The sequence below is a fragment of the Rana temporaria genome, chromosome 3 (assembly GCF_905171775.1).
Source record: "Rana temporaria chromosome 3, aRanTem1.1, whole genome shotgun sequence".
Taxonomy (NCBI): domain Eukaryota; kingdom Metazoa; phylum Chordata; class Amphibia; order Anura; family Ranidae; genus Rana; species Rana temporaria.
In genome coordinates this window covers 222,544,547-222,570,642 of record NC_053491.1, presented here as the reverse complement: position 1 = coordinate 222,570,642, position 26,096 = coordinate 222,544,547, and the positions used below count along the sequence as shown (strand labels likewise).

At 44.1% G+C, this 26,096-nt stretch overlaps 2 protein-coding genes across 2 annotated transcripts in view; one reads left to right on the top strand and one right to left on the bottom strand.

Annotated features, from left to right (window-relative positions):
- Positions 1-5,286, top strand: part of UTP20 (UTP20 small subunit processome component) — a 117,719-nt gene extending 112,433 nt beyond the window's left edge. The window contains exons 61-63 of the mRNA XM_040344316.1: positions 1,921-2,061; positions 4,317-4,321; positions 5,008-5,286. Of these exons, the coding sequence (XP_040200250.1) occupies positions 1,921-2,061; positions 4,317-4,321; positions 5,008-5,163 (302 nt within the window). The 3' untranslated portion in view covers positions 5,164-5,286. The remainder of the gene's footprint in view (positions 1-1,920; positions 2,062-4,316; positions 4,322-5,007) is intronic.
- Positions 5,287-10,640: 5,354 nt separating this feature from the next.
- ARL1 (ADP ribosylation factor like GTPase 1) lies at positions 10,641-23,716 on the bottom strand. Its single transcript, XM_040344315.1, has 6 exons — positions 23,609-23,716; positions 19,658-19,795; positions 17,618-17,699; positions 15,634-15,745; positions 14,069-14,247; positions 10,641-11,089 (listed from the first exon to the last, which is right to left on the bottom strand). Exons 1-6 carry the CDS (start codon positions 23,610-23,612, stop codon positions 11,059-11,061), a joined length of 546 nt encoding a protein of 181 aa, XP_040200249.1. The 5' UTR covers positions 23,613-23,716; the 3' UTR covers positions 10,641-11,058.
- Positions 23,717-26,096: the final 2,380 nt, after the last annotated feature.

The window sequence follows — 26,096 nt, the reverse complement described above, 5'->3', positions numbered from 1 at the left end:
GTCTAGCTTCCCCAACGGTACTGCCTATAAAAGTACCAGTACCAGCCGTTCTACTCTAATAAAGTAGAACGGCTAGTGGCTAGTGAAGGGGAAGAGGGGGCTTGGGTGGCCGGGGGAGAGGGGGGGTGCAGGAGTTGTCTGGCTGCCATGGGAGAGACCTGTCAAAGTGGGCCAGTCTGGATGAAGTCCAGGGCCAAATTTTTGTCCCAGTCCAGCTCTGACTGTAGATGCTAACTTTTAATATATAGAGACTTATCTGTCCAGGGAGCCCACAATGTCGGCATCCCAGCCAACTTTTAGATTGGCTGTTGGGTGCTGCCGCCGACATTCGTCATAAGGGAAACCGGCAATGAAGCCTTTCAGCTTTACAGCCGGTTCCCTACTGCGCATGTCTGAAGCATGCTGCTCTTCCTAATTCGCTCGGCGAGGGAAGGAGGAGGGGGGCCGAACTTCTGAGGGATAGGCGCGTCTCTCGGAGATCAGCGGATGTTTTTCTTTCAGGTGCCAAACTCTGCTTTAAAGTTGATGTTTACTCAAAACCTACTCTCTGCCCACATTCTAAGCCTAATCTATCTAGCCATGTAAAGAAAAACAGTCACTGTACTCAACCTGTTCTACAGGCGCTCCTTTCCGGTCCCAGGCTGAGCTGATCAGCGGCAGCTTCAGTGTGTAGGGTGGCAGGCCGAAACAGAAAACCCCATCGAAGTCTATGGGGTGACGTCACTTCCCAGGCATTTCACAGCCGTTGTCCGTTCTCTCCTGCACACAGCTTCTGCTGCTGGAGACCAGAGTGGAGCAGTTGCAGAACAGGTCAGTATAGCGATTTTCTTTTTATTACAGGGCTAGATAGATTGGGCTTAGGATGTGGCTGAAAGCAGGTTTAGAGTTGGGTTTTGACTAAACTTCCACTTTAAACTTAAACAGTAGAAGCAGATTGGTTGCCATGCACAGCTTCACCTGATTTTGTCTGCTCCAGTTTTGATAAATATCCCCCAATAAATGCAAGATAAAGGGTCATTGTTGTCAATGGTAGACAATTCCAGTGGCCATTGAAGGCTAGTCTACACATTTGTAACAAATAGTATAATTGAAAAAATCAACTAGTAATTTCATCAAAACATACAGCGGCGCTAGAAATCATTAAAGTCCTTAATATGATTACTCTTTCTTATGTAAAACTGTACATAAAAGGGGAAAACAGGATCTCCAGAAGTTGATGGGTAAGTAAAGTCCAGTGAGAAGGGTGTTCCAGAAAAGTGCAAGCAGATCAGCGTGTAGTACGACTCATCAGGATGAGTCGTACTACACTCTGATCTGCTTGCACTTTTCTGGAGTTGGAGAGGATCGGGATGATTTGATGTTCAGAGCCTATATTTACCTACTTTCTGGTGAGTAGACCCCCTTGAAGGGACATCTTGGAGTGGGGCTTGCATCGTGTGATGTCCCTCCGGCAGCAGAGAGCTGAACATTTATTTCAGGAACACCCTTCTCACTGGACTTTACTTACCTATCAACTTCTGGAGATCCTGTTTTCCCCTTTTATGTACAGTTTTACATAACAAAGAGTAATCATTTAAGGACTTTAATGATTTCTAGTCGCCGCTGTATGTTTTGATGAAATTACTAGTTGATTTTTTCAATTATACTATTTGTTACATTGTTTCTATATTTTGAAGTGGCTGCTTGGGCAATATTTAAGATCTATTTATATTGTCCTTTCTCTGCATACGTTGCTAATACCTTGAGCCCCATGGCGCCGAGATTGTGAGATTGGGCCATTATTTTCACTGTTTGTATATTTATAGTCTACACATTTGGCTACATTTTGTGCAATAAACTGGAAGAGCATCATGAAATTTGTAAGTAGCTGTTCAGGTGGGAAAACCTATTTACCTGTGCTTTTTGTTTTTTTGTTTTTAGATCCGACATTGAAAAATCTCTCTCAAGAAATCATTGACCTTCTGAAGGGTTTGGTTGGCTTACAGTGTTTCTCGTTGTGCTTTTCTGGTGTACAGAAACAAGCCAATCAGAAGAGAGCCATAAGAAAAGCAAAAAGGCTCTGCAGGTAATGTTGAATATTGCTAGCATTTTACCTTACCAGTTATACCAGAACACGAAGGCTTATATTTATAATGGCCAGTTGTAACGTATATAATTCATCCGTGTTCTTAAGTGACACTCTGCAAGTATTGTTTGTCATCATTTGTGGAAATTATACTCAGAACACCGATCCATTAGAACTGAACACCAGACTGCAGCACAAAGTGTGAATAGACCCTTCAAGTCAAACTTCACCCAAAAGGGAAGTTCAGTTTTATCGTCTTCTCCCCCCATGTTATTTTTGGACATTATTTTTTGAGGGGATGGAGGGGGGAGGGGGCTGGTAACTAGTTTTGACAGGTACCTGCTCCCACTTCTGCTCTGATCTCCTAGGTGATCTAAACAGAGAAGTTTGCACCCCCTTTTTTTTGCTCACAGCTTTCTGGGACATGTCACAGGTTTCAGATAGCTGGGGACCACTTACAAAGCGCAGTGCAGCTTGCTCATGTTCAGTGGGAAGCCGACTGTGAGGTGCAAGGAGTCATAGCGGGCTTCTTTTAGTAAACATGCTAGCACTGGGGACCTGAAAACCAGAAAGGAACCAGCCAAGGGGGTGACCGCACTGGATCCCTGGACAGGTAAGTGTCTTTTCACTAAAAAACTGCAGCTACAGTATTTGTAGCTGCTGACTTTAAAAAAAATTGGGGGGAGACTGAAGATCCTCTTTCTTCTTTGGCTGGTTCAACAGGAATGGCCAAATTTTGAGGAATGCATAGGCTCATGCAGACTCTTCCTTCAGTTTCTTGTGTGTACCAACTTTTAGTTGGAGAGCTGGAGGAAAAGTCAATGGAGCCCCTCAGAGCTGCGCCAAATTAAGTGAAAGCTGCTGCCGGGGAAAAGAACCCCCCACGCTGTCAGAGGAGGGGCGGTTAGGGAGTGGGGGGTGTCAGCTTGCAAGTATGTTATACTCTAAATATTGGTGTAACATACTCTAAAACAGTGGTTCTCAACCTGGGGGTCGGGACCCCCTCGGGGGTCAAATGATGATTTGCCAGGGGGTCACCAAACCCCTGGGCTGTTCCAGAAGACCACTCTCTCAGCCTTTTTGCCGCCGCCCAGCGTGGCTGTTTCTGGAACCCGCGGCCGCCCACTCAGCCTCTTTGCAGCCGCCCATTCAGTTCACGGCATGGCTTGGGGGGGCAGAGACTAATCACCTGACTGGTGAGGAATGTGAAGTGGGAGGGGCTGGAGGAGACCCCATCTCCTGATTTCGGCAATGGTGTCACTGCTACAAGACACCGCACAGGGGTTTTATTATTGTACAAGTGGAAAGGAACCTTGGGAGCTCTAAGGCCTGGTACACATGATAGGATTGATCCGCGGATACGGTCCGCCGGACCGTATCCGCGGATAAATCCTCTGAGGATTTTGATCCGATGGAGTGTACACACCATCGGATCGAAATCCGCGCCGAATTCCCATCGCGGTGACGTGTTGCGCCGTCGCCGCGATGATGACGCTGCAACGTGCTCGACGCTGTCATATAAGGATATCCACGCATGCGTCGAATCATTACGACGCATGCGAGGGATGGGTTCGGACGGATCGATCCGGTGAGTCTGTACAGACCACCGGATCGATCCGCTGGAGCCGATTCCAGCAGATAGATTTGTTAGCATGTCTACAAATTTTTATCTGCTGGAAAACGGAAATATCCACGGATAAATATCCGCTGGAACGTACACACCAGGGGATCTATCCGCTGAAACTTTTCAGCGGATGGATCCTCTCGTGTGTACGGGGCCTAAGGGCCAGATTCACAGACAAATCCGTTGCGCAGCGGCGGCGTAACGTATCCCATTTACGTTACACCGCCGCAGGTTTACAGCGTAAGTGCCTGATTCACAAAGCACTTACCTGTAAACTTGCGGCGGTGTAACGTAAATCCGCTCGGCGCAAGCCCCGCCTAATTCAAATTGGGCGGGCACCATCTAAATTAGGCGCGTTCCCGCGCCGAACGTACTGCGCATGCGTACATCCAATTACCCGACGTGCATTGCGCTAAATGACGTCGCAAGGACGTCATTGGTTTCGACGTTAACGTAAATGGTGTCCAGCGCCATTCACGGACGACTTACGCAAACGACGTGAAATTTAAAATTTCGACGCGGGAACGACGGCCATACTTAACATGGGTTACACCACCTAGAGGGCATGCTTAGTTTTACGCGACGCATCTCTACGGAAACGACGTCAATTTAGATCGACGGGCAAAGTGGACGTTCGTGAATCGCCGTAACTAGTCATTTGCATATTCTACGCCGACCGCAATGGAATCGCCACCTAGCGGCCGGCCTAGAATTGCAGCCTAAGATCCGACAGTGTAAGTCAATTACACCTGTCGGATCTTAGGGCTATCTATGCGTAACTTATTCTATGAATCAGCCGCATAGATGCGACGGGCGGATCACAGAGATATGACGGCGTATCAGGACATACGCTGTCGTATCTCTTTTGTGAATCTGGCCCTAAATGTTCATAGGTTAGGGGCGCAAATTACCCGTCTTGCCTTTGGTGCTGACAACCCACGCTATGAAAATAATTTTATTGTTAGGGGTCCCCACAACCTGGGAAATTTTATCAAGGGGTCACGGCACTAGGAAGGTTGAGAACCACTGCTCTAAAAGGTTAAGTTGTCTTTTAACTTTGGCTGGAGATGGTCTTGTGTGGTGGAATCTTACGCCTCATTTTTTTCTCGGCCAAACATACCTGCATTATATGGTTTGGAAAATTACATTTATATAGCCTATTCTTCACCATTGTTTGGGTAAGATTTTGGAAACGGCTAAAATACAACTTTGTGGAGTGCATGGGGGAACCAAAGCACTAATTGAAGTACAACACAGGCACTGGTACTTGACTGATTTTTGGTGTAGATGTAATCGTATACATTTTTGTTTGTTTTAGGCTGTGGCCAACCCTGATGTGGCAGCCAGGAAAAAAATCAAGAAACACAAAAACAAAATTGAGGCAAAAAAGAGGAAGATTGAGTTTTTAAGACCAGGATATAAAGCAAAGAGACTTCGCAGCCATGCTCTCAAAGACTTGGCAATGGTGGAATAAAACTATATGCTGTTTAATCATATAACAATCATTGTACAGTAGGGTGCAATACTCAATTTTTTGTGTACAGTTTAATGCATTGTCTTTAGTTTTCAAATTAAAGTGTTTTCTAATTAACTTGCATGTATTAGTTACCTTTTCCCTTTCTCCTATAGAAAATTTTGACCAATTAGACTGAGTGGAATAACCAAGGCATATTTTATATGAAATATTGTCAAGGCTATAGTTATGAAGATTATTTGGATAAATTGTATTCCATTTAAATTAGCAGAACAGTTGTTTCAGTTATGGAAGTTCCACCTTTTTGGACCTGTTGAGGTTGTATAGACACATGGTCACTTGCTCTATTCATTCTCAATATAGCTTTTGCAAAGTGACAGTTATATGGATAACCATGGCAATAATGGTTATTGCATTTTATAAAGACTCTAGAGCAGTGGTGGGAAACTGTGGCCTTCCAGCTGTTGCGGAACTGCAAATCCCATCCTTTGCTCTGCCTCTGAGTCATGCCTCATGCCTGTAAGAAATCCTCACTGCCTGTTCTTCTGTCTGTAACTCCACACAGTAATGCAAGGCTTTCTCCCTGGTGTGGAGTGTCGTGCTCGCCTCCTCACTTGAACTACAGGAGAGTCAGGACGCCCACTAACACACAGCTCCTTTTTCTATCTGCAACGTAGAGAGCGTCCTGACTCTCCTGTAGTCCAAGGGAGGGGGCGAGCACGACACTCCACACCAGGGAGAAAGCCTTGCATTACTGTGTGGAGTTACAGACAGAAGAACAGGAAGTGAGGATTTCTCAGAAGAAATAAGGACATTTGAAAGCAAAATGGAAGGATGAGGTAAGTGAAGGAGGACTGCACTGAGGTAAAGGAAGCTATCTAGGGGGAAAAAATACCTTTATGTACCTTTACAACCCCTTTAATTAAAAATTGATTCAATTCATTATTATCCTCAAAATTCAACAAACAATAACCCATAATGACAATGTGAAAGTAGTTTGAAATATTTGTTTGCAAATATATATATATAAATTGACGAACAAAATCACATGTACATGTATGCCTTTGCCATGACACTCAAAATTGAGCTCAGGTGCATACTCATTCCACTGATCATTCTTTAGATGTTTCTACAACTAGATTGGAGTCCACCTGTGATAAATTAAGTTTATTGGCCATGATTTGGAAAGGTACACGCCTTTCTATATAAGGTCCCACAGTTAACAGTGCATGTCGGAGCACAAATCAAGTGATGAAGTCCAAGGAATTGTCGGTAGACCTCCGAGACAGGATTGTATCAAGGCACAGATCTGGGGAAGGGTACGGAAACTGTTCTGCAGCATTAAAGTTCCCAATGAGCACAGTGGCCTCCATCAGCCGTAAATGGAAAAAGTTTGGAACCACCAGGACTCTTCCTGAAGCAAGGCTGCTTGGCCAAACTAATCGATTGGGGCAGAAGGGAGGTGACCAAGATGGTCACTCTGACAGAGCTCCAGTGTTTCTCTGTGGAGAGAGGAGAATCTTCCTGAAGAACAACCATCCCTGTAGCACTCCACCAATCAGGCCTATATGGTAGAGTGGCCAGACAGAAGCCACTCCTCAGTAAAATGCACATAATAGCCCGTCTGGAGTTTGCCAAAAGGCACCTGAAGGACTCTCAGGCCATGAGAAACAAAATTCTCTGGTCTGATGAAACAAAGATTGAACTCTTTTTCCTGAATGGCAAGCGTCATGTCTGGAGGAAACCAGGCACCGCTCATCACCTGGCCAATACCATCCCTACAGTAAAGCATGGTGGTGGCAACATCATGCCGTGGGTATGTTTTTCAGCAGCAGGAACTGGGAGACTAGTTTTGTACATTACTGCATTCATCTTTTCCTCTCTACTGAGACATCCTTGATGAAAACCTGCTCCAGAGTGCTCTGCACCTCAGACTGAAGTGAAGGTTCATCTTCCAACAGGACAGCAACCCTAAGCCAAGATAACAAAGTGGTGGCCAAGGGACAACTGAGCAAGTGGATACGCATGTATGGATCTCACATACATGTGAAAGGGGCCTTACGGCGCCTTGAGGACTGGAGTTGAGAAACACTGCTTTAGAGGAAAGCACATACTATAGAGAGGTGTGCTTTGTTCATATTTCATGTCTGAGGTTTACAAGCACTTAAATATTTCTTTAAGAATAAACACTGAATGCTCTATTTTAATGCTTGAATGCACAAACACATATACAGGAAAGCAGAAAGTACATTTGCCAATGACCACATCATTTAGATCAGGGGTGGCAAACACAAGGCTTGCGGGCCGAATCAGGCCCGCCAGGCCTTGCCATGTGGCGCGCGGCGGATGCAACGGATTGTCACCGATCCGTGACACCATGCGATCCGCTCCGGAGCCTCGGCCATAGGAAAGTCCCCGGCTTTGGCCTAGCTCCGGAGCGACGGCCATCTTAGTACACCCGGCGGCGGCTGTCTCGTCAGGAAGTGACGTTTTGCCGCCGCCATCTCGCTCCACCCCAGTCTGCTTGCCTAGTAACCAGTGCAAGGCGTGACACTCTGCACCGCCTCAGCTCACTGTACACAGACCCGGGACCACAACCGCAGACATTAGGAGAACAGAGATCTGCAGGTAGAAGAGACACCATCACCCGGGGAGCATGGCTGTTGTACATGGCATATTGTACTGAGCGGAGGAGGGGGACACCTGTGACACCAGAGAGGAGAGGAGGGGGGCCAGTGTCACTGGGGTCCCCAACCTCTCTGGGGTCCCCCTCCTCTCTGGGGTCCCTCTCCTCTCTGGTGTCCCTGAGGGGGTCCCCAGTGACACCAGAGAGGAGGGTGACACCAGAGAGAGGAGGGGGACCCCAGTGACACCAGAGAAGGGGGGGGGACACCAGAGAGGAGGAGGCAGCGCACTCCTGAACCCTGCGCTCCCTACGCAGCGCAAGAAAACTGGAGTGCAGGTACAACCGGCCCTTTGAGGGCAATCAAACTGCTGATGCGGCCCCCGATGAATTTGAGTTTGCCACCCCTGATTTAGATGAAAGCTGTTTTTTTACTGGATTTTATTTCAAGGATCTACCACCATTTCTGTTGATGTATATAATATTTACAAATCATTGCCGCAGAGGTCACAAAGAAAGAAAAAAGACTAGTCTTTGGAATACCAACCATCACAAAGTACATAATCCAGCTTCTGGAAAAGTGTGCTCCTAGTGATCAGAAGAAACAAGTGAACATTTCACATTTCTTTCAGTGTCTTTAGTATTCATCTGTTGCACAGCTGCATGAAAAGCATGCATCTTCCATGGAAGCATCCTGTGTTTTGTCCTGAACAGGTTCCCCAGACTCTCTTAAATATTAGTTAAGACATAGCGCTACCAATTTACAATTTGGTCTTCTATAAACTACTTATCTGTAATATGGTTTTCTGAATGCCCTTGTTTCATAAAGCTCTCTGGACCATTGTCTCAGCTGGTATTTACCTCTATCACAGCAGCAGAAGGTACAAAACATTCCTCTATACAATCATTACAATGGAATCAGGCATCACCAATACTTAATTTATAGATAATAAGGTCACATAATTCAGAAACTTCACAGCCTCCTGTTTTAGCAGCTCTCCGTGTAAGGCCTCCTGCAAAGCAACTGAAGGGAAAACCTAGCACAGCCAAAAGAAAAAAAACTTCATGAAGCCTGTTGCTGCACATTACAGTATTTTCCATACAGAAAACCTGTGCCAGGAATGCATATACTGGTTGAAAATGCTGACTGTCTCTGGCTTCTGTGCTTAAAGGGGTTGTAAAGGTTTGTTTTTTATTTTCTAAATAGGTTCCTTTAAGCTACTGCATTGTTGGTTCACTTACCTTTTCCTTCGATTTCCCCTTTGTCTGAATTTCTCACTTCCTGTTTCTCCTCAGTAAACTTGCCCCCATCATCCGAGGGTGGTTTGGCAGCCAGAACAGCTTACTGAGGAGGAACAGGAAGTGGGAAATTCAGACAAAGAAAAAAAACATTTAGAAGGGAAATCAAAGAAAAAAGGTAAATGAACCAACAATGCACTAGCTTAAAGGAACCTATTTAGAAAATAAAAAACAAACCTTTACAACCCCTTTAAAGCTCCCCCATCACCTTTTTATCTCTTGGTGTCAGAAAAGGCTCATACAGATAAGAGGAACGAGGCAGCAGAAAGAAATCACACTCAGTGCTTTAGATTAGCGTTTCTCAACTGCAGTCCTCAAGGTGCCCCAACAGGTCAGGTTTTCCATTATTTTGCACAGGTGATTTGATCAGTTTCATAGAATGCATAAAGGTAAAAAGCCTTGAAGTCAGACCTCCTAATAAGCATGCACGTGTTCCACGACAAGTACTAGCGACAGAGAGGACCTGCATAGCATACAAGCAATTGCCATTTTCTGAAAAAGAGCTCACTTATGGAAGCCTATATCTTAAATAAGAACTATAGGCAAAATTCTTTCTCCTCCCCCAACCCATTTTGCATACAGTAAAGGGAGGGTTAAAACCCTTCAGATTATTTTTTATTTGCGTCCCATTGGGGGGAAGTGAGAAGAATCCCCTGCAAATTAAAGGCATTCCTTTGGGACCCCCAGGTCACCAGAACTAGTCTCCTTATTTGGATAAGCATAAACAGTTAAAGCAATTATTACCCCAACACGTTATACTCTTGATATGTGCCTGCTGTACCATGTACTTGTATGAGAAAGTCTCCCGTTCTTTGTATTACATCCCTGGTGTTCCTGCCAGTCCCCAGTCCCCATGCTTAACTATTAAAAACTGACCACATTTAGCAGATCACATTATGGTCAGTTCTCTAGCTGTGCTGGGAAATCAGTGTGCTCTCCTCCAATGATCAGACTTGTCCTGACGCCCCTGCTGAACAGCCATTTACTGTGAAGCTTGATGTGCTATTGCTTCTCTTCGCCCCAGCTCTTATGCAGCTGAGAACAAAGGGAATGTGATCACTTAAAAAAAAAAAAAAGTATATATAATGTGTGTGCGCGTGTGTATATATATATATATATATATATATATATATATATATATATATACACACACACACACACACACACACACTATAAATAAATGTTTTGCTTTTTATTTCCATTTCAAATTGCATGGGTTGTTTTACAAGGTGATCATTTACAATCACTTTAAGTGCCCTTTGGTATGTGTGTTCACAGCCACCACTGTTGCCAACACAGATCTTTGTCTTTGGAGTGAGTGGTGGTTAAACACAAGTTCATTACAATGTATCACTTAGTCCTGTGTTTTTCCAGGAGCCATTTCATTTCCACAGCAGGTAACCTCAAAATCTGAGGTACTGAAGAAAGATCCCAATATGGGTACCATTCTAAATGTGCTGAATAGTGTGACGTGACACTATTTTAGGACATACATAGACTATGTAGTCACCAATTTATTTTCTTAAACTTCAGAATTTTTCATAAGAATAGAGACTTCTAATTATAAATGTTTATTTATACATTTGGTCTTCATAATAGAGACAGTTCACAGCTATGAATCAGTGTTACAGGCCCAAATCTCAGTCAAATTTTTGAAATCCGAAAAAAACTGTCAGTTAAGAGGGAAATAAGATCTCCGATACATACGATATGCATCTTCCAAATCACCATCATTAAAAAAAAAAAAAAAAAAAAGGATATAAATAAGTTGAAACTACAATACATAACAGGCACATAGAGAGCAGTATTATACAGTGCTACTGGAGAAGAGGACTCATGGAATTTAACGAATAAACCTTTTGCATTCAAGTTGGATCAATGTCAGGTTGTCGCTGTGCAGATGTATGTACATCCAGAGGCATTCTTCTGAGGAGTGGTGACATTTACAGTATAGAAGGGAAAGTACAAGGAGCTCACTGCCTGCTCTTTAGAGCCTCCACCAACCTGCAACACAGAAGAAAAAAAAAATGTACACAAACTGTAATAGTAACTTTGTAAAGCAATACTGTACATCGAGAAACCAAATAACGTACCTCCAAAGGATTTTCACATAAAGTGTTGGTTCACCTTAAAGCGGTTCTCCACCCTAAAGTGGAGTCCCGCTGATCGGAACCCTCCCCCCCTCCGGTGTCACATTTGACACCTTTCAGGGGGGAGGGGGGTGCAGATACCTGTCTAAAGGCAGGTATTTGCACCCACTTCCGGCCCGGCATTCACAGGCAAAAGACGGGCATTCCGTCGCCCCCCCCCCCGTTGTGTGCTGGGAACACTCGGCTCCCAGCACACAGCGGGAGCCAATCGGCAGGCGCGACACGCGCATGCGCCGTAGGGAACCGGGCAGTGAAGCCGCAGCGCTTCACTTCCTGGTTCCCTCAGCGTGGATGGCGGGGGGGGGGGGAGCAGCAGAGAGACGAGCGATCGCTCGTCCTCTGCTGCGATCGGCGCTGGACTCCAGGACAGGTAAGTGTCCTAATATTAAAAGTCAGCAGCTGCAGTATTTGTAGCTGCTGGCTTTTAATATTATTTTCCCATGGCACATCCGCTTTAAAAAGGAGAAGTTAACTTTTTTATTTTTTTTAAATAAATGCACATTTGTTTTTTGCAGGTAAAAAAAAAAAAGTGCATTTAGCATTTTTTTTTTGGAGCCCGGAAAGCATTGCACCACTGGTCAACAGATTGCCGATGCCATGCAGGTCTCCTGCAGATTGTCAGTATGCGCTGTCTGTCCCATTCATCGTACAGCCAGGTGGTTTCACACTGACAGTAAGACTCAATGGACTACCACAGCGCTGTGGTAGTTCATTGAGAACTGCAAGCCGACAGCCACAAAGGATGACGGGGCTTTCTAGTTAAATCACGGCCGTGCTGTTTTTAACTTCTCCCTGTACTGCTGTCACAGGAAGAGGAGGGAATGGCGAGGGACTGCAGCATTGAGAACATATAACGTGTTCCCAAAGGTGAACTTAGTCTTTAACCACTTCCCACCGCCCGACGTCATATGACTGCGAACTTTGAGCGGTGATATCTGAATGATGCCGATCAGCGCCGGATGTTGACCATAGAGATTTTCGGTGCGCCAGATGGTCCCCAAAGTCTCTATGAACGTTTGGAGGCTGGGCGCAATGTTATGTCACGCCACAGCCTCTGCATTTGAAAAAAAATGCCGCCGCCTCGACTGAAAAGCCAGGATTGTTTTTTTATTTTATGCTTCCCAGCCTAGAGGTGAGATCTGAGGACTTATTGACCCCATATCTCACTGTAAAGGAGGACTTGTCATGCACTATATATATTACAAGGGATGTTTACATTCCTTGTAATAGGAATAAAAGTGATCAAAAAAATTTATAAAAAAGAAAGCATCAAACTAGAAAAAAAGTTAAATTACCAATAAAAACCCTGCATGCTTGCTCGCAGAAGCGAACGTATACGCAAGTCGTGCCCACATATGTAAACGGCATTCAAACCACACATTTGAGGTATCACCGCAAATGTTAGAACGAGAGCAATAATTCTAGCTCAAGACCTCCTCTGTAACTCAAAGCATGTAACCTGTAAAAAAGTTAAAGCGTTATCTATGGGGATTTTTAAGTACCGAAGTTTGGCGCCATTCCACGAGTGTGTGTAATTTTGAAGCATGACATTAGGTATCTTTTTACTCAGCGTAATAGCAACTTTTTTGCATAATGTGAAAGATGATAACTTTACCGTTTTGTTTTAATGCATGAAAAAAAAAAAATAATTCCCCACAAAAAATACGTTTGAAAAATTGCTGCGCAAATACCGTGCGAGATAAAAAGTTGCAACGACCGCCACTTTATAGGGTCTATGCTAAGGAAAAATATATAATGTTTGGGGGTTCTGTGTAATTTTCAAAAAAAAAAAAAAAAAAAAAAAAAAAAAAGGATTTTTACATGTAGGAGAGAAATGTCCGAATTGGCCTGGTAGGCAAGATTTACCCAAAATCCTGCTATGCAATTCCATAAGCCCCCTCAACAGTTGCATGTTTAATAAGCGGATGTGCACCACTTAAAACAGAGGTGCGTTATGTACTATTTAGAGCATATGGAACTGCATTGGGGAATTTGGGAAACATTTTGCATGTTCTCTTTAATTACATGCTATTTTTTTCTATCTTGCCTGGTAAATTACCCTTACCTCAAAGGAATATTACAGGCAAGATTAAATATGGCCATACATGAAACACTGGTATTTACCCTTGTTGTCCTAAGGGTACAAACATTACTCAATAAAATGTAGAAAAAAAAAAAAAGCTTTAAACTGCTGCTCACCATAGCTCCATAGCTGACCCTAGTATGGATGTATACATGTAAAAGCCTCAGTCAATGTTGCTACTTGGGCCATGCCCCCTGACATGTGTCACCCCTATGATTAAGCCCCAGTGGGTGGGGTGAAACATGCCAGGGGGCATGGCTTGAGGAGCAACATTGACCAAGGCATTCACATGTATACATCCATACTAGAATCCGCTATGGAGTGGCAGTTTCAAGCTAAAATGTTCATTGCTGACTGGATTTTTTTCTCTTTCGTTCATAGACGGACACAGCCTTCATTGACCTTAGGGTTATGCTTCTTCCTACCAGGTCTCCTGGTAGGAAGAAGCATAACCCTAAGGTCAATGAAGGCTGTGTCCGTCTATGAACTCAGAGAAATGGATTTTACGGTGAGTACAAAAATCCTTTTTTTTTTTTTTTACACACTGGCATCTCTAATATTTTCAATGCCAATGGGGCTCTTCACCTTGCCTGAAGCAGCACCACCAAGTACTTATGGCCTTATTAAAAAAATAAATAAATAAAAAAAAGCCGGAATATGATATGCAAAATATAAACACTAGACCAAATACACGTCTGCATCCATCGGCGTTCCCATTTTTTTTTTAGATTGTGTGCAGACACCACCTACCATTCCATAGCTTCATCAAGGCCTGTTCCCTTTGTAGCTGATGTCTTGAAAATTTGCCATTTGCGATCTTTTAAAGCTGGTAATCCCAGTGAGTTAGCCACTTCTGTGGGGGTCATTGCCTGATCCATGTCCTGCTTGTTTGCAAACACCACTAAGATAGCTTTTTTCAACTCCTCCTCCTAAAATTAAGACAGTACCATTTAGAACACAGATATAGTAAAAAAAAAAAAAATGTAATGAATCACTATTAGGGATTTTCTGTATATCGGTTAATTTTTCAGTGTCGGTTTTTTGAAAGGTTTACCTATCCTTTAGTACTATGATCACAGAATAACATTTTGCTAAAATGTTGAAATGATGCAGATTAAGAAGTTCATTACAAATATCACTTTTAAATGTATGGCAGTTACGGTGTCCTTGCCTGCCCCATGCACTGCTTAGGTGTTTCAGTATTCCAATAAGGGCCTGTGATGTCAGCTGTATGGATCAGAAGCAACTTGGTTCATAACTGGTCAGGCTGCTTTTAGAAAAAAAAAAAAAAAAAGTAGGGGAGCCTTAAAGAAGGGCCTTTGTGTGTACTGTATGCTGGCTTTTGTTTTTTAAATACTTAAAGCAATCTTTTCCTTTAACTGTAAAAGTCTCTCTCACTAAGGCCCCTTTCAGACTGGGGCGGGAGCTGCGGTGGCGGTATAACGCCGCTAAAAATAGTGGCGCTATACCGCCGGAATTGCCGCGGGTATCAGCCGCTAGCGGTGCGGTATTAACCCCCGCTAGCGGCCGATAAAGAGTTAATATCGCCCGCAATGCGCCTCTATAGAGGCGCATTGCGGGCGGTATTGCCGCGGTTCCCATTGTTTTCAATGGGAAGGAGCGGTGAAGGAGCGGTATACATGCCGCTCCTCTCACCGCTCCAAAGATGCTGCTGACAGGAGATTTTTTTGTCTCCCGCCAGCGCATCGCCTCAGTGTGAAAGCCCTTCGGCTTTCACATTGAGGTAGCTGGGCAGGAGTTTTTCAGGCGGGATAGCAGCGCTATTTTTAGCGCTTTACCGCCTGAAAAACTCCTCAATGTGAAAGGGGCCTAAAGTTCCTCGAGTCTGACAGCAGCATACATTAGAGATAATTAATCCTTTTGGACTCTGAGGTCTAGACTCTGCGGCTTCTTAAAATCCCAACAGCAGCTCACAAGGTCACTATGGGTGGACAGCATGAAGCCTATGCCATGTAACTTCCTCTCTCTCTCTGCTTGTTATATTAGTAATGACTTAATTTCATACAAACTGCTATGATTTTAACACAGTCTTTCTGCATGAGACATAGCAAGGAGTTCACCAACAAAATGTAGTTGGGTGAACTGGTGCACTACAGCGATGCCTCAATGAAACATTGAAGTACTGAGCAGGTATGCTAGTGCTCCCTGTATGCATATCAATGGTACAATTTCATGTAGCTTCCTTATATGTAATGCACATGTTTTGAGATGCGGATACCAGGACTTCATATACAAGTTCTGTATATAAACCATTCTTTAAGTAATAAAAGTTGATTATTTATTGAAATGTTTACCTCCAACATAGCAACCAGTTCAGACTTGGAGATACCAATCCTGTCTCTGTCACAGCTGTCCACCACATAAATTACAGCATCTGTATTGGAGTAGTAGCAACGCCAATATGGTCTGAAACAGAACAAAACACATTGTATTATAGTTACGTACAACAGCACAGAACTTGTTTATATATAATACACAAGGAAAGCAAATTCAGATTGCAAAAAAAAAAAAAACAGTCTCTTGTCACATGATTCTGTAATATGCACGATCTGATTCAAGCTCAGATATACACGAGGAAGGTTGTGGTGGGCTCAGGGCGAAGGTGGTATTTGCACCAGCAAACACACTCTGAAATTCAGTTTTGCTTTATGGTGCAGAACAAGAGCACACTGCATCAGCAAACTTAAGGCTACTGTAACCCACAGGCTGACACTAGGATTCAGGATATTGTAAAGCAGAGGTTGAATTTTATCTTTAGGATACTGTAACACACAAGTTGAAGAAAAGCTCTAGGCTGTTGTAATAGCCAGGTTAAAGCGGATGTGCCACTAAAAAAATATATTAAAAGCCAGCAGCTACAAATACTGCAGCTGCTGACTTTTAATATAAGGACACTTACCTGTCCTGGAGTCCAGCGCCTATCGCAGCAGATAACGAGCCGATCGCTCGTCACCCTGCTGCTCCCCCCTCCATCCACAGTGAGGGAACCAGGAAGTGAAGCGCTCCGGCTTCACTGCCCGGTTCCCTACGGCGCATGCGCGAGTCGCGCTGCGCCCGCCGATTGGCTCCCGCTGTGTGCTGGGAGCCGAGTGTTCCCAGCATACAACGGGGGACGGACGGGAAGGAAGGAAAAAACCCGTCCTTTGCCCGTATCGTAGGGCCGGAAGTGGGTGCAGATACCTGTCTGTAGACAGGTATCTGCACCCCCCTCCCCCCTGAAAAGGTGTCAAATGTGACACCGGAGGGGGGGAGGGTGCCGATCAGCGGGACTCCACTTTAGAGTGGAGATCCGCTTTAAGTAGGTTAAGGTCATGAAGTGATGACATTGGGGCCTGACCAAACAAGAGGCTGGAGAGAGTGAACATGGAAGACGGTGTTAAGATGGAAGCAGACAGGACCTACTGGAAGGGTGGTTTGACAGGTAGATCTGCATTGTGCTAAAACCTCCGGGAGGCCCATTAAAAAATAAATAAATACAATACTGCATTAAAATGGGCATGCAGGCACAAAATATCCATTATCTATAAATATACTTACAAAAAACAGTATAGCATGACTATATATAATAACCAAAACAAAAATATTTTTTTTTTATAAATCTGTCAGTCCAAAAAACTTTGACAAACTTCAATCACTGTGATGACATTAGGGTTGTCCCGATACCACTTTTTTAAGACCGAGTACAAGTACCGATACACCTAACCCCCCCCCCCCCCCAAGTACTCGCCCATAACGATTACTGATACTTTTTTTTAAATGTCATGTGACAGTTTCTCAAAGCACAATACAGATTAGGTGGCACCGATAGGATTAGGTGGTACTGATAGATGGCTGACTGGCAGGTGGCATTTATGGGCACTCGGCCGCACAACAGCGGCCATCTTGTTACACCCAGCCCAAGCTGTATGAGCTGGGTGTAACCAGATGTCCGCTGCTGGCATATTGTGGCCAAGTGCAGGGTGTACCAAGATGGGCGTCTGACGGCAACACGGAGCGTCACTTCCGCGACCGAATGTGACGGCTCCGGTCGCCCTGAACTTTTGATGCACTTGAACGCATCAAAAACACGCATGCAGAAAAGCATCTGGAACTCATTTCTATGGTGTGAACTGACCCTAAAAGAACGAACACGTTTTTTTTTTCAGGATAGATCATTATTAATAAATAGCAAAACAAGAACAACAAAGACGTACATATGTTAGGGAAAAAAAACATGGCTTTGAAGGAAGTTATGACGCAAGAGCATGCAAATAGTATTATGGAAAATGTCATTAATACCTGATACTTGTTTGTCCTCCCAAGTCCCATACTTGAAACTTAAGGTTCTTGTAAGTTACTGTCTCAACATTAAAACCGATTGCTGAAATAAATAAATAAATGGAGCTTATAAAAACAATTATTGGATATAAATAATGTGGAAAGGACCTTTAATATTTATACCTTTCCATCACTAAATGACAAAGCTTACACCAACCTGATGACGCTCTCCTAAACAATAGCTCTTGAGCACACTTGTCTGGCTTCAAAGCAGAGAACACAATATCGTGAAAATTGGTCTACAACTTTGGGGTTACAGTCAAAAGGTGTGTGTTTGGAATGTAACACAAAGTCATACAAATAATTAGCTATATTAAGTAATATAGCACGGCTAATATCTCACTTATGTGCTAAGAAAACCACTATCAATAATAATCTTAAAGCTGAAGTTTTGGAATGGCAATTTTTTACATCCAGCTGTAAATATGTATGTGCCATACCGGCGAGATCCCTGTGAAAGCTGGAAACCACTGTAGTAGGCACAGCTACTACAGTGATCGCCACTAGCTTCTGGGTCTAATGCCAAGAGGTTGGCCTGCTGCATTGTGAAAACAGGTTGTCTCCTGTAAATTTGCATATTCTCAGTGACTGCAAAGGATTCTTGAATTGGACAAGGTGTAGGGGTGACATCATGATTTCCACCTCGCCCAATCAGGGAACACTTTGCATTCATTGAGAAAATGCAAAGTGTTCTGAATGGGTACCAGTGCTGACTGGGCAACCTTCAGTGTTCAGTAAGCAGCCTCTCAGTATGGGAACTAGAAGCTAGTGGAGATTATTGCAGGAGGGGCTGTTTCCAGTGCGATCTCACAGGTATGACACATGCATATCTACATTTGTCCAAGATGTAATTATCTTAAAATGACCATACTCAAATGTAAGCTTCAAGGAGGTTCTTCGCTCCAGAAAATAAAAAAAGTTAGCAGCTACAAATGCTGTAGTTGCTCACCTTTAATAACAGGACACTTACCTGTCCAGGGATCCAGTGCTGTCCTCACTCAAGCTAGTTCTTCGCCAGCCTTCGGGTTCCCGGTGCCAGCATCTTACTCTGTGTGCAGCTGGCTGTGGGGGAGAGGGGCGGGCGGGGGGGGGGGGGGGGGGGGGGGTGGAGAGAATAATAGGAGAACTTCATTTAGGATTTTCTAGGTCAGTGTTGGCAAACCTCTGCACCCCAGATGTTTTGGAACTACATTTCCCATGATGCTCAGACACTCTGCAGTGTAGTGGAGCATCATGGGAAATGTAGTTCCAAAACATGTGGGATGCCGAGGTTCCCCATCACTGGTCTAGGTGAACAGTGGAAGTGGGACCCTGTACCTGTCAAAACTACCCGCTTTTTCAACCCCCCCCCCCCCCCCCCCCCATCACACACACTTTTGGGTGAAGTTCTGCTTTCAGCTTCAAGTTTGCTGAATGAGCATACATTTTTCACTTAGGCCCCTTTCACACTGGGGTGTTTTTCGGGCGTTTTTCAGGCGAAGCTTCATCTGCAATCACAATGTGAAAGCCTGAGTGCTTTCAGAGCCCTTTCACACTGCCAGCGCCCGAAAAACGCTGGTAGAGCACCGATAAGACCCTAATGTTTTAGGGCGTTTTTGCAGTGCCTCAGTGTGAAAGGGCAAGGCGTTTTTACAGCGCTTTCAATTCATTTCAATGAAGAGGGGCGTGTTTGGAGCGTTTTTTTTTTTTCAGCGCCCAAAAGCTGCTTGCAAGACTCAGTGTGAAAGGGTCCATTGAGATGCATGGTGAGAGTTTTATCAGCTTTTTTTAAATGGCGCTATTTTTAAGGCTAAAACGCTGTAAAAACGCTTCAGTGTAAAAGGGGTCTTATTCCTCATATTTCCTCCTAATGTCACTTGAAACTGCCCTCTGCATAATGAATACGTTCAGCTATCTGCACACAAAAGGCTAACTTCTTGTCTTTATCACAGCTAAAGAAGCAAACTGGGGGGGAACAGCACGTTCACTAAATGTTAGAAAAGTAATAAAGGCCATAATTACTTGGAATGGTAGTGACAACTTCTCCTACTTGCAACCTGTAAAGTATTGTGGTCTTTCCAGCTCCATCAAGACCCAGAATCAAGATTCTCATCTCTCGTGTTCCAAATAAGCTGGAAAAGATGCTTGAAAAGAAACCCCCTAAAAACAGAAAAACGATTCAATGTAAGTAATCCAAGAAATCTACTTGCTATACAAATACAAGAAATGGAAACCCAGTACTACACAGCTTAGCAACATTACATTTGTAGAGAAAGCTGGTAAAACTTTTCCATAGGTAGGCTGACCCTAACAGAGGATTTACCAGGATCCAGCATTTTCTAAAGCCCTGTTCACACTGGAAGCACGGTCAACACAAATACAATACAAAACAAAAGGTGTATATTTATAAAGCAGTGAATGTGACATTTCACCAATCATTCAGTGCAGGTGATTCTTCTGTTGCCTAGGTTACAGCAGTGTCTCTACACATAGAAATGTTATAGTTGTTTCAGTTGTCTCTGAAGCAGGCAGTGACAGTAAAGCCCCTTTCACACGTGCGGACCGTTCAGATCTCTGTCAGTTTTTTCAGGTGGACCTGAACGGGCCCTCCATACATCTCTATGGAGCGAGGGATGTCAGCCGTGACATGTCTGCTGAGATCCGATCTGCCCCGATCAGATCGGCTAAATCCAGACGGATGCAAACCCTATTTTTCCATCCGTCTGTCAGATCGGATGACTACGGCCAGACGGTCCGTTTTCATTCGATCCCCCATAGAGGAAAGCGGAGATCTGACAGGTCCGTTTCTGCACAGTGTGCGGAGACGGACTAGTCATCCGTCGGCTCGGCGGGGATCAAACGGAGCGATCCCCGCTGAGCAAGCGGATGTCTAAAAACGGATCCGCACGTGTGAAAGGGGCCGTAGGCTATTTTCTGGTGGGGGACAGATACAATATCGGGGTGAGGCTGCATCCACCTAGGTGAGTATAAGGCCCACACGGTGCAGACTCAGTTGGAATCTACCTGCTCAGCGGGGAATCTGTCCACTGATCCCCGCTGAGCAGGTAGATGGCTGGTTTGTGTCCGCTCTGCTTATGCAGAGCACACAGCTCACTCTCCTATCAGCGGTCCGATGAAAACAGACCACCATCAGACGGATTGGGGAAGGATGCCCATCTGCCTGTTTTTAGAGGATAGCATCAGATGTCAGGGGGTGTCCAGGGACACATTTGTCGACTCCCGCCGCTCCATAGTGGAGACTGGAGGGTTCCGATCAGGTCAGCTAAAAAACTGACAGGCGGACCCCGATTAGTCCGCTAGTGTGAAAGGGGCCTAAATGTTTGGTTTTTGTTCAGTCCGTACTTCTCTCTTTAAAAAAAAAAAAAAGAAACTGTCGTGATCGGCTTTCGAAAGCTGTGTACTAATGATCTGTATTTTTCCTCGATTTTCTGATCGCGTGTACTGGCCAATAACAGTTGTGAGAATGAGCCCTAAGAGGGGTGCTCCCCTCACTATGGAGTGATTTCTTCTAACTTTATGTGGGAACTCCAGGACAGGAAGTAAATGGAAATCTATTAACAGGACCAACAGCAAAAGTAGACAGTAGAGCTGCACAATTATAAAAAATAAAAAAATTGCGATCTCTATGCAAAATTTCCAGATTCATTGAAGTAATAAGTGTAGAGAGTTCTCTGCTCATTCAGCTGTCAAAAGAAAAAAAAAACGGGCAGCCTGCCAAGTTTTTCACAACACTGTGGTAACTTTTCCTTCTTAGATAAAAGGAATTAACTTCAACTGTAAATGAGGGAAGTTTAACCACTTAAAGACTATTAGCCAGATTCAAGTAGGTCGCCGCATCTTTAAGGCGGCGTATCGTATTTACGCTACGCCGCCTTAAGTCAGAGAGGCAAGTACTGTATTCACAAAGCACTTGCCTCCTAACTTACGGCGGCGTAGCGTAAATGGGACCGGCGTAAGCACGCCTAATTCAAATGAGGATGGGGGGCGTGTTTTATGTTAATGTTTGGTGACCCAACGTGATTGACGTTTTTTTTACGAACGGCGCATGCGCCGTCCGTGTACATATCCCAGTGTGCATTGCTCCAAAGTACGCCGCAAGGACGTATTGGTTTCGACGTGAACGTAAATTACGTCCAGCCCCATTCACGGACGACTTACGCAAACAACGTAAAATTTTCAAATTTCGACGCGGGAACGACGGCCACACTTAACATTGGCTACGCCACCTAGGGGGCAGCTTTATCTTTACGCGGCGTATCTCTTAGGGAAACGGCGTATCTTTACTGCGACGGGCGCACGTACGTTCATGAATCGGCGTATCTAGTCATTTACATATTCTACGCCGAACTCAACGGAAGCGCCACCTAGCGGCCAGCCTAAAAATTACACTTTAAGATACGACGGCGTAGGAGACTTACGCCGATCGTATCTTAGCCTAATTTAAGCGTATCTGGTTTCCAGAATACGCTTAAATTTAGGACAGCGTAGATTGAGAGTTACGTCGGCGTATCTACTGATACGCCGGCGTAAATCTTTCTGAATCCAGCTGTAAACCTTTTTCTGACACTTGTTTCTTACAAAGTTAAAATCTGTATTTTTTGCTAGAAAATTACTTGGAATCCCCCAAACATTATTTTTATATATTTTAGCAGAGACCCTAGGAAATAAAATGGCGATTGTTGCAATATTTTATGTCACACTGTATTTGCCCAGTGGTCTTCCAAACGCAATTCTTTGGGAAAAAAAATAATACTACAATAAATCTGCTCCTCTTGAAGAATTGGCACCTTTGAGGAGCGGGTACCCGATTTCGATAGGTACCTTCTCCCACTTCTGCTCTGACCGCCTAGGCGATCAGAAGTTATCCTCCCCCCTGCAGTCTTTTGGGATGCGTGACAGGCGTGCAGTGGGCACCCGGCTGAGAAGCAGCAAGCTGTGACAGCCAGATGCCCATATAGAATTCAAGCAATCCAGCTATACGTGGGGTGCATGCTCTGTCATTGCTGCAGAGTACATATGAAGAAAGAAGATCGGAAGGCTGCACACCCATATGATGCACATAAAAGCTTCTTTATTCAAAAAAAATCATCAACAAAAACAGGCACAAGGCATATTGGCAGGGGAAACATAGGTTGACGCGTTTCACACGTTTAATTAAGGGCCTTGTCAAAACCGTCAATTTGAAAAAGCACGTATTAAACAAAGAATTGTTTTTACTTCTATATCTTTTATCCACGTCATATAGGTGTGCAGCCGTCCAATCTTCTTTCTTCATAGCTGGGTACCCATACTTAAGATGCCAGGGAAAGTGGAGAAGAGGAAGCACTCTAACAACGAATGGAACACACGGCCAACGGGTGGGCCATAGTAAGCCTATGGATGACCCCACCGCTGCAGGCTTTGCCAGCCATTGTAGAACGCTCTCTCTCCTCTCCCCTGCAGCTGCCGCTGGCTGACACAGGGGAGATCACATGACTGGAGTGGCCTTAAAATAGGTAGGTATACAGATCTTACTAACACAGGTTAGTCAGTATTCATGGGCGCCCAACTTGTGGCAGAACTACAAATCCCATGAGGCATTGTAAGGCTGACAGTTACAAGCATGGCTCCCAAATGCAGAGGCATGATGGGACTTGTAGTTCGGCAACAGGTTGAGTGCTCATGGTATAGGTGTCAGGAGGGAGCATTTTTAGGATCAGTTGGGTTTAAGGTGGAATTCTACTGTAAGTAGACATTACTCTGCACGGCCAGGCTCACACAGAAGAAATAGAAGAGATTTTTCAGTATCCCATCCCCTGAAGTGAAGGTGCCCCTTCCCACACTCTATGAGGCTGTCACATATCATGCTGAGTTGTGAATACTATATAGAAAACACATACAGAGTTTATCCGTAGACACAAGCTATGTACTAATAGTAGAAGACTAGCACTATCTCTAGTAATGGTGTCTCACCCATGGTAGACGGAGAAGCGGGCACTCCAGGCCTCTATCACTCTCCTGGCAGAAGATGAAGTTTCCCCTTCTATCCCGGAAGCGGAGCTCTGAGTTCCACGTCACACCTCAGCGCACTGCGCATTCCTCACACAACATTCCACACCGAGAAACCGTCCTTCACCCGGGAAAAATAATTGTACAATATGGAATGCTTCTACTGCGTGCTAAAGGACATTGAGAGACTGCCACAATCCATTGGCTCAACGGGTTTATTTTTTTTCTTGTTTAACGAAACTGAAGATTTAAGAAAACATGCCGTGTGCGCGTGCGCGATGTAATGTACGGAAAAGGGAAGTTGTGGCATGTTGATGGGCTGGTAGAGCTGGTTGTACTGACTCCTGGATAGACTATGGTTACATGACACAAACACACTAAACAACCGTCCTGTTGTTTTCAGTCCAGGTTAAATATTTGGGCGGGATTGAAGGGGGGTTAGCGATGTGAAAGGGATAAACTCCATCTGTCTCCAACATAAATCCACCTTTTCTTAACCATTTGCCCCCCAAGCCTATTCTGACACTTCTCTCCTACATGTAGGAATCATCTTTTTTTTATTTATTTTTTTGCTAGAAAACTACTTAGAACCCCAAACATTATATATATATATATATATATATATATATATATATATATATATATATATATATATATATATATATATATAAGCAATTTAATGAGTTTTATGCGCAAAAACACAACATAATAGTCAATTGTTTAGTAAGACCTAAAAGATGATGTTACGCCAAGTGAAAAGATACTAAACATCTCACGCTTTGAAAATTGCATACACCCGTGGAACGGCGCCAAACTTCTGTAACTAAAAATCTCCATAGGCGACGCTTTAAAAGCATTTGCAGGTTACCAGTTTAGAATTATACAGTCTGGCGCTAGAATTATTGCTCCCGCTATTACATTCTCGATGATACTTCACACGTGTGGTGGAAACACTTTATACATATGCGTGCGCAACCTACGTATGCCTACCTACTACCTGCATTGTTAGAACTTTATGGAAGTGCTATTGTAGTACTTGTTGGGCCCATATGCTGATGGGTATTATAGTATGATTTATGAATTTTTAATATACATTTCTACAATAAATATCTATAGATTTTTACAATTTATTACCCGTGTGCTGCCTAAAGTCCATCTTTCTAGTCTAAATTTTCATTTCCAACCTACGTATGCGCTCGCATTTGTTCACGAGCACAGGAGGGCCCTTTCAATTTTTTTTATTTGATTATTTATTATATTTAAAATTTATTTTTAATTTATCTATTTTTTTTTTTTAAATCAACTTTATTGCTCTCATAAGGGATGAACAACATCCCTCGTGAGAGCATGGGCCGTGACAGGTCCTCTTTATGGAGAGATCTGGGGTCTGTTAGACCCCAGATCCCTCCCTCATCTGGCCTCCAAACAGCCAGTCAGACACAGATCAGTCTGATCAGCTGCTTTACTGGCCACCACCTGACCAGTAAGGCCTCTTTCACACTTGTGCGACTTGTCATGTGACTTAGGACTGCAAAGTCGCATAACACATCGTACCCCATGATTTCCGATGATTACCATTTATATCTGTGCGACTTCTAAGTAGTTTCTGCATTACTTTGGTGCAACTTGAGGTCCATAGAGCTCAACATGATGCAGGCATTGCTTCAAGTTGCGTGACTTTCAGGTCGTACAAGTGTGAAAGGGCCCTTAACACAAAACCAAAACCAGAAGTGACAAAATACTTGTTTCTTCCAGTTTCTCAGACCATAGAGATCATCGGGGACCTTCCCTTAAAATTGCACTAACCCGTGAAATGTAAAACAATATGGTACCCAAAATTATCCATCGGCCACCGGTTGGGCACCCTTGTGGTGTATGTTCCACCTGTATTTTGGTGTTCCCTAAAAACTTTCCAGAGAAGCCTATCCTGCCTTCACCTAACAACTGTACTTTAATTTTCTTCATCAGCTCATCCCCGACAGTTATTACCTTTTGTATCACTTGACCCTCCGTCTTAGATTGTAAGCTCTAATAAGCAAAGCCCTCTGATTCCTTCTGTATTGAATTGTATTGCAATTGTACTGTCTGCCCCATGTTGTAAAGCGATGCGCAAACTGTTGGCGCCTATATAAATCCTGCATAATAATAATTTAGGGTGGAACATTTTACATGTTCCAGCTCCTGCCACCAGTTCCACCGACCCCCCCCCCCCCCCCCGTGTGACAGTGGGTTGGGAATCTTCTCCCCATATCTGCTGTCACTTTTTGAAAAGATCACGGCTGTTTGGGGTCTGCCAACACAGACACATCATTCATTCACAGTTTCCTGTGAGTGAAGGAACTACAAGTACCATCATTCACCGTGGCTGACAGCTTGTAGTTCTGAATGATCCGCTGACCGCCCATATGGTGGTATGGGCAGAAAGTTGTATAGCTTGTCTGCAGAAGCCTTA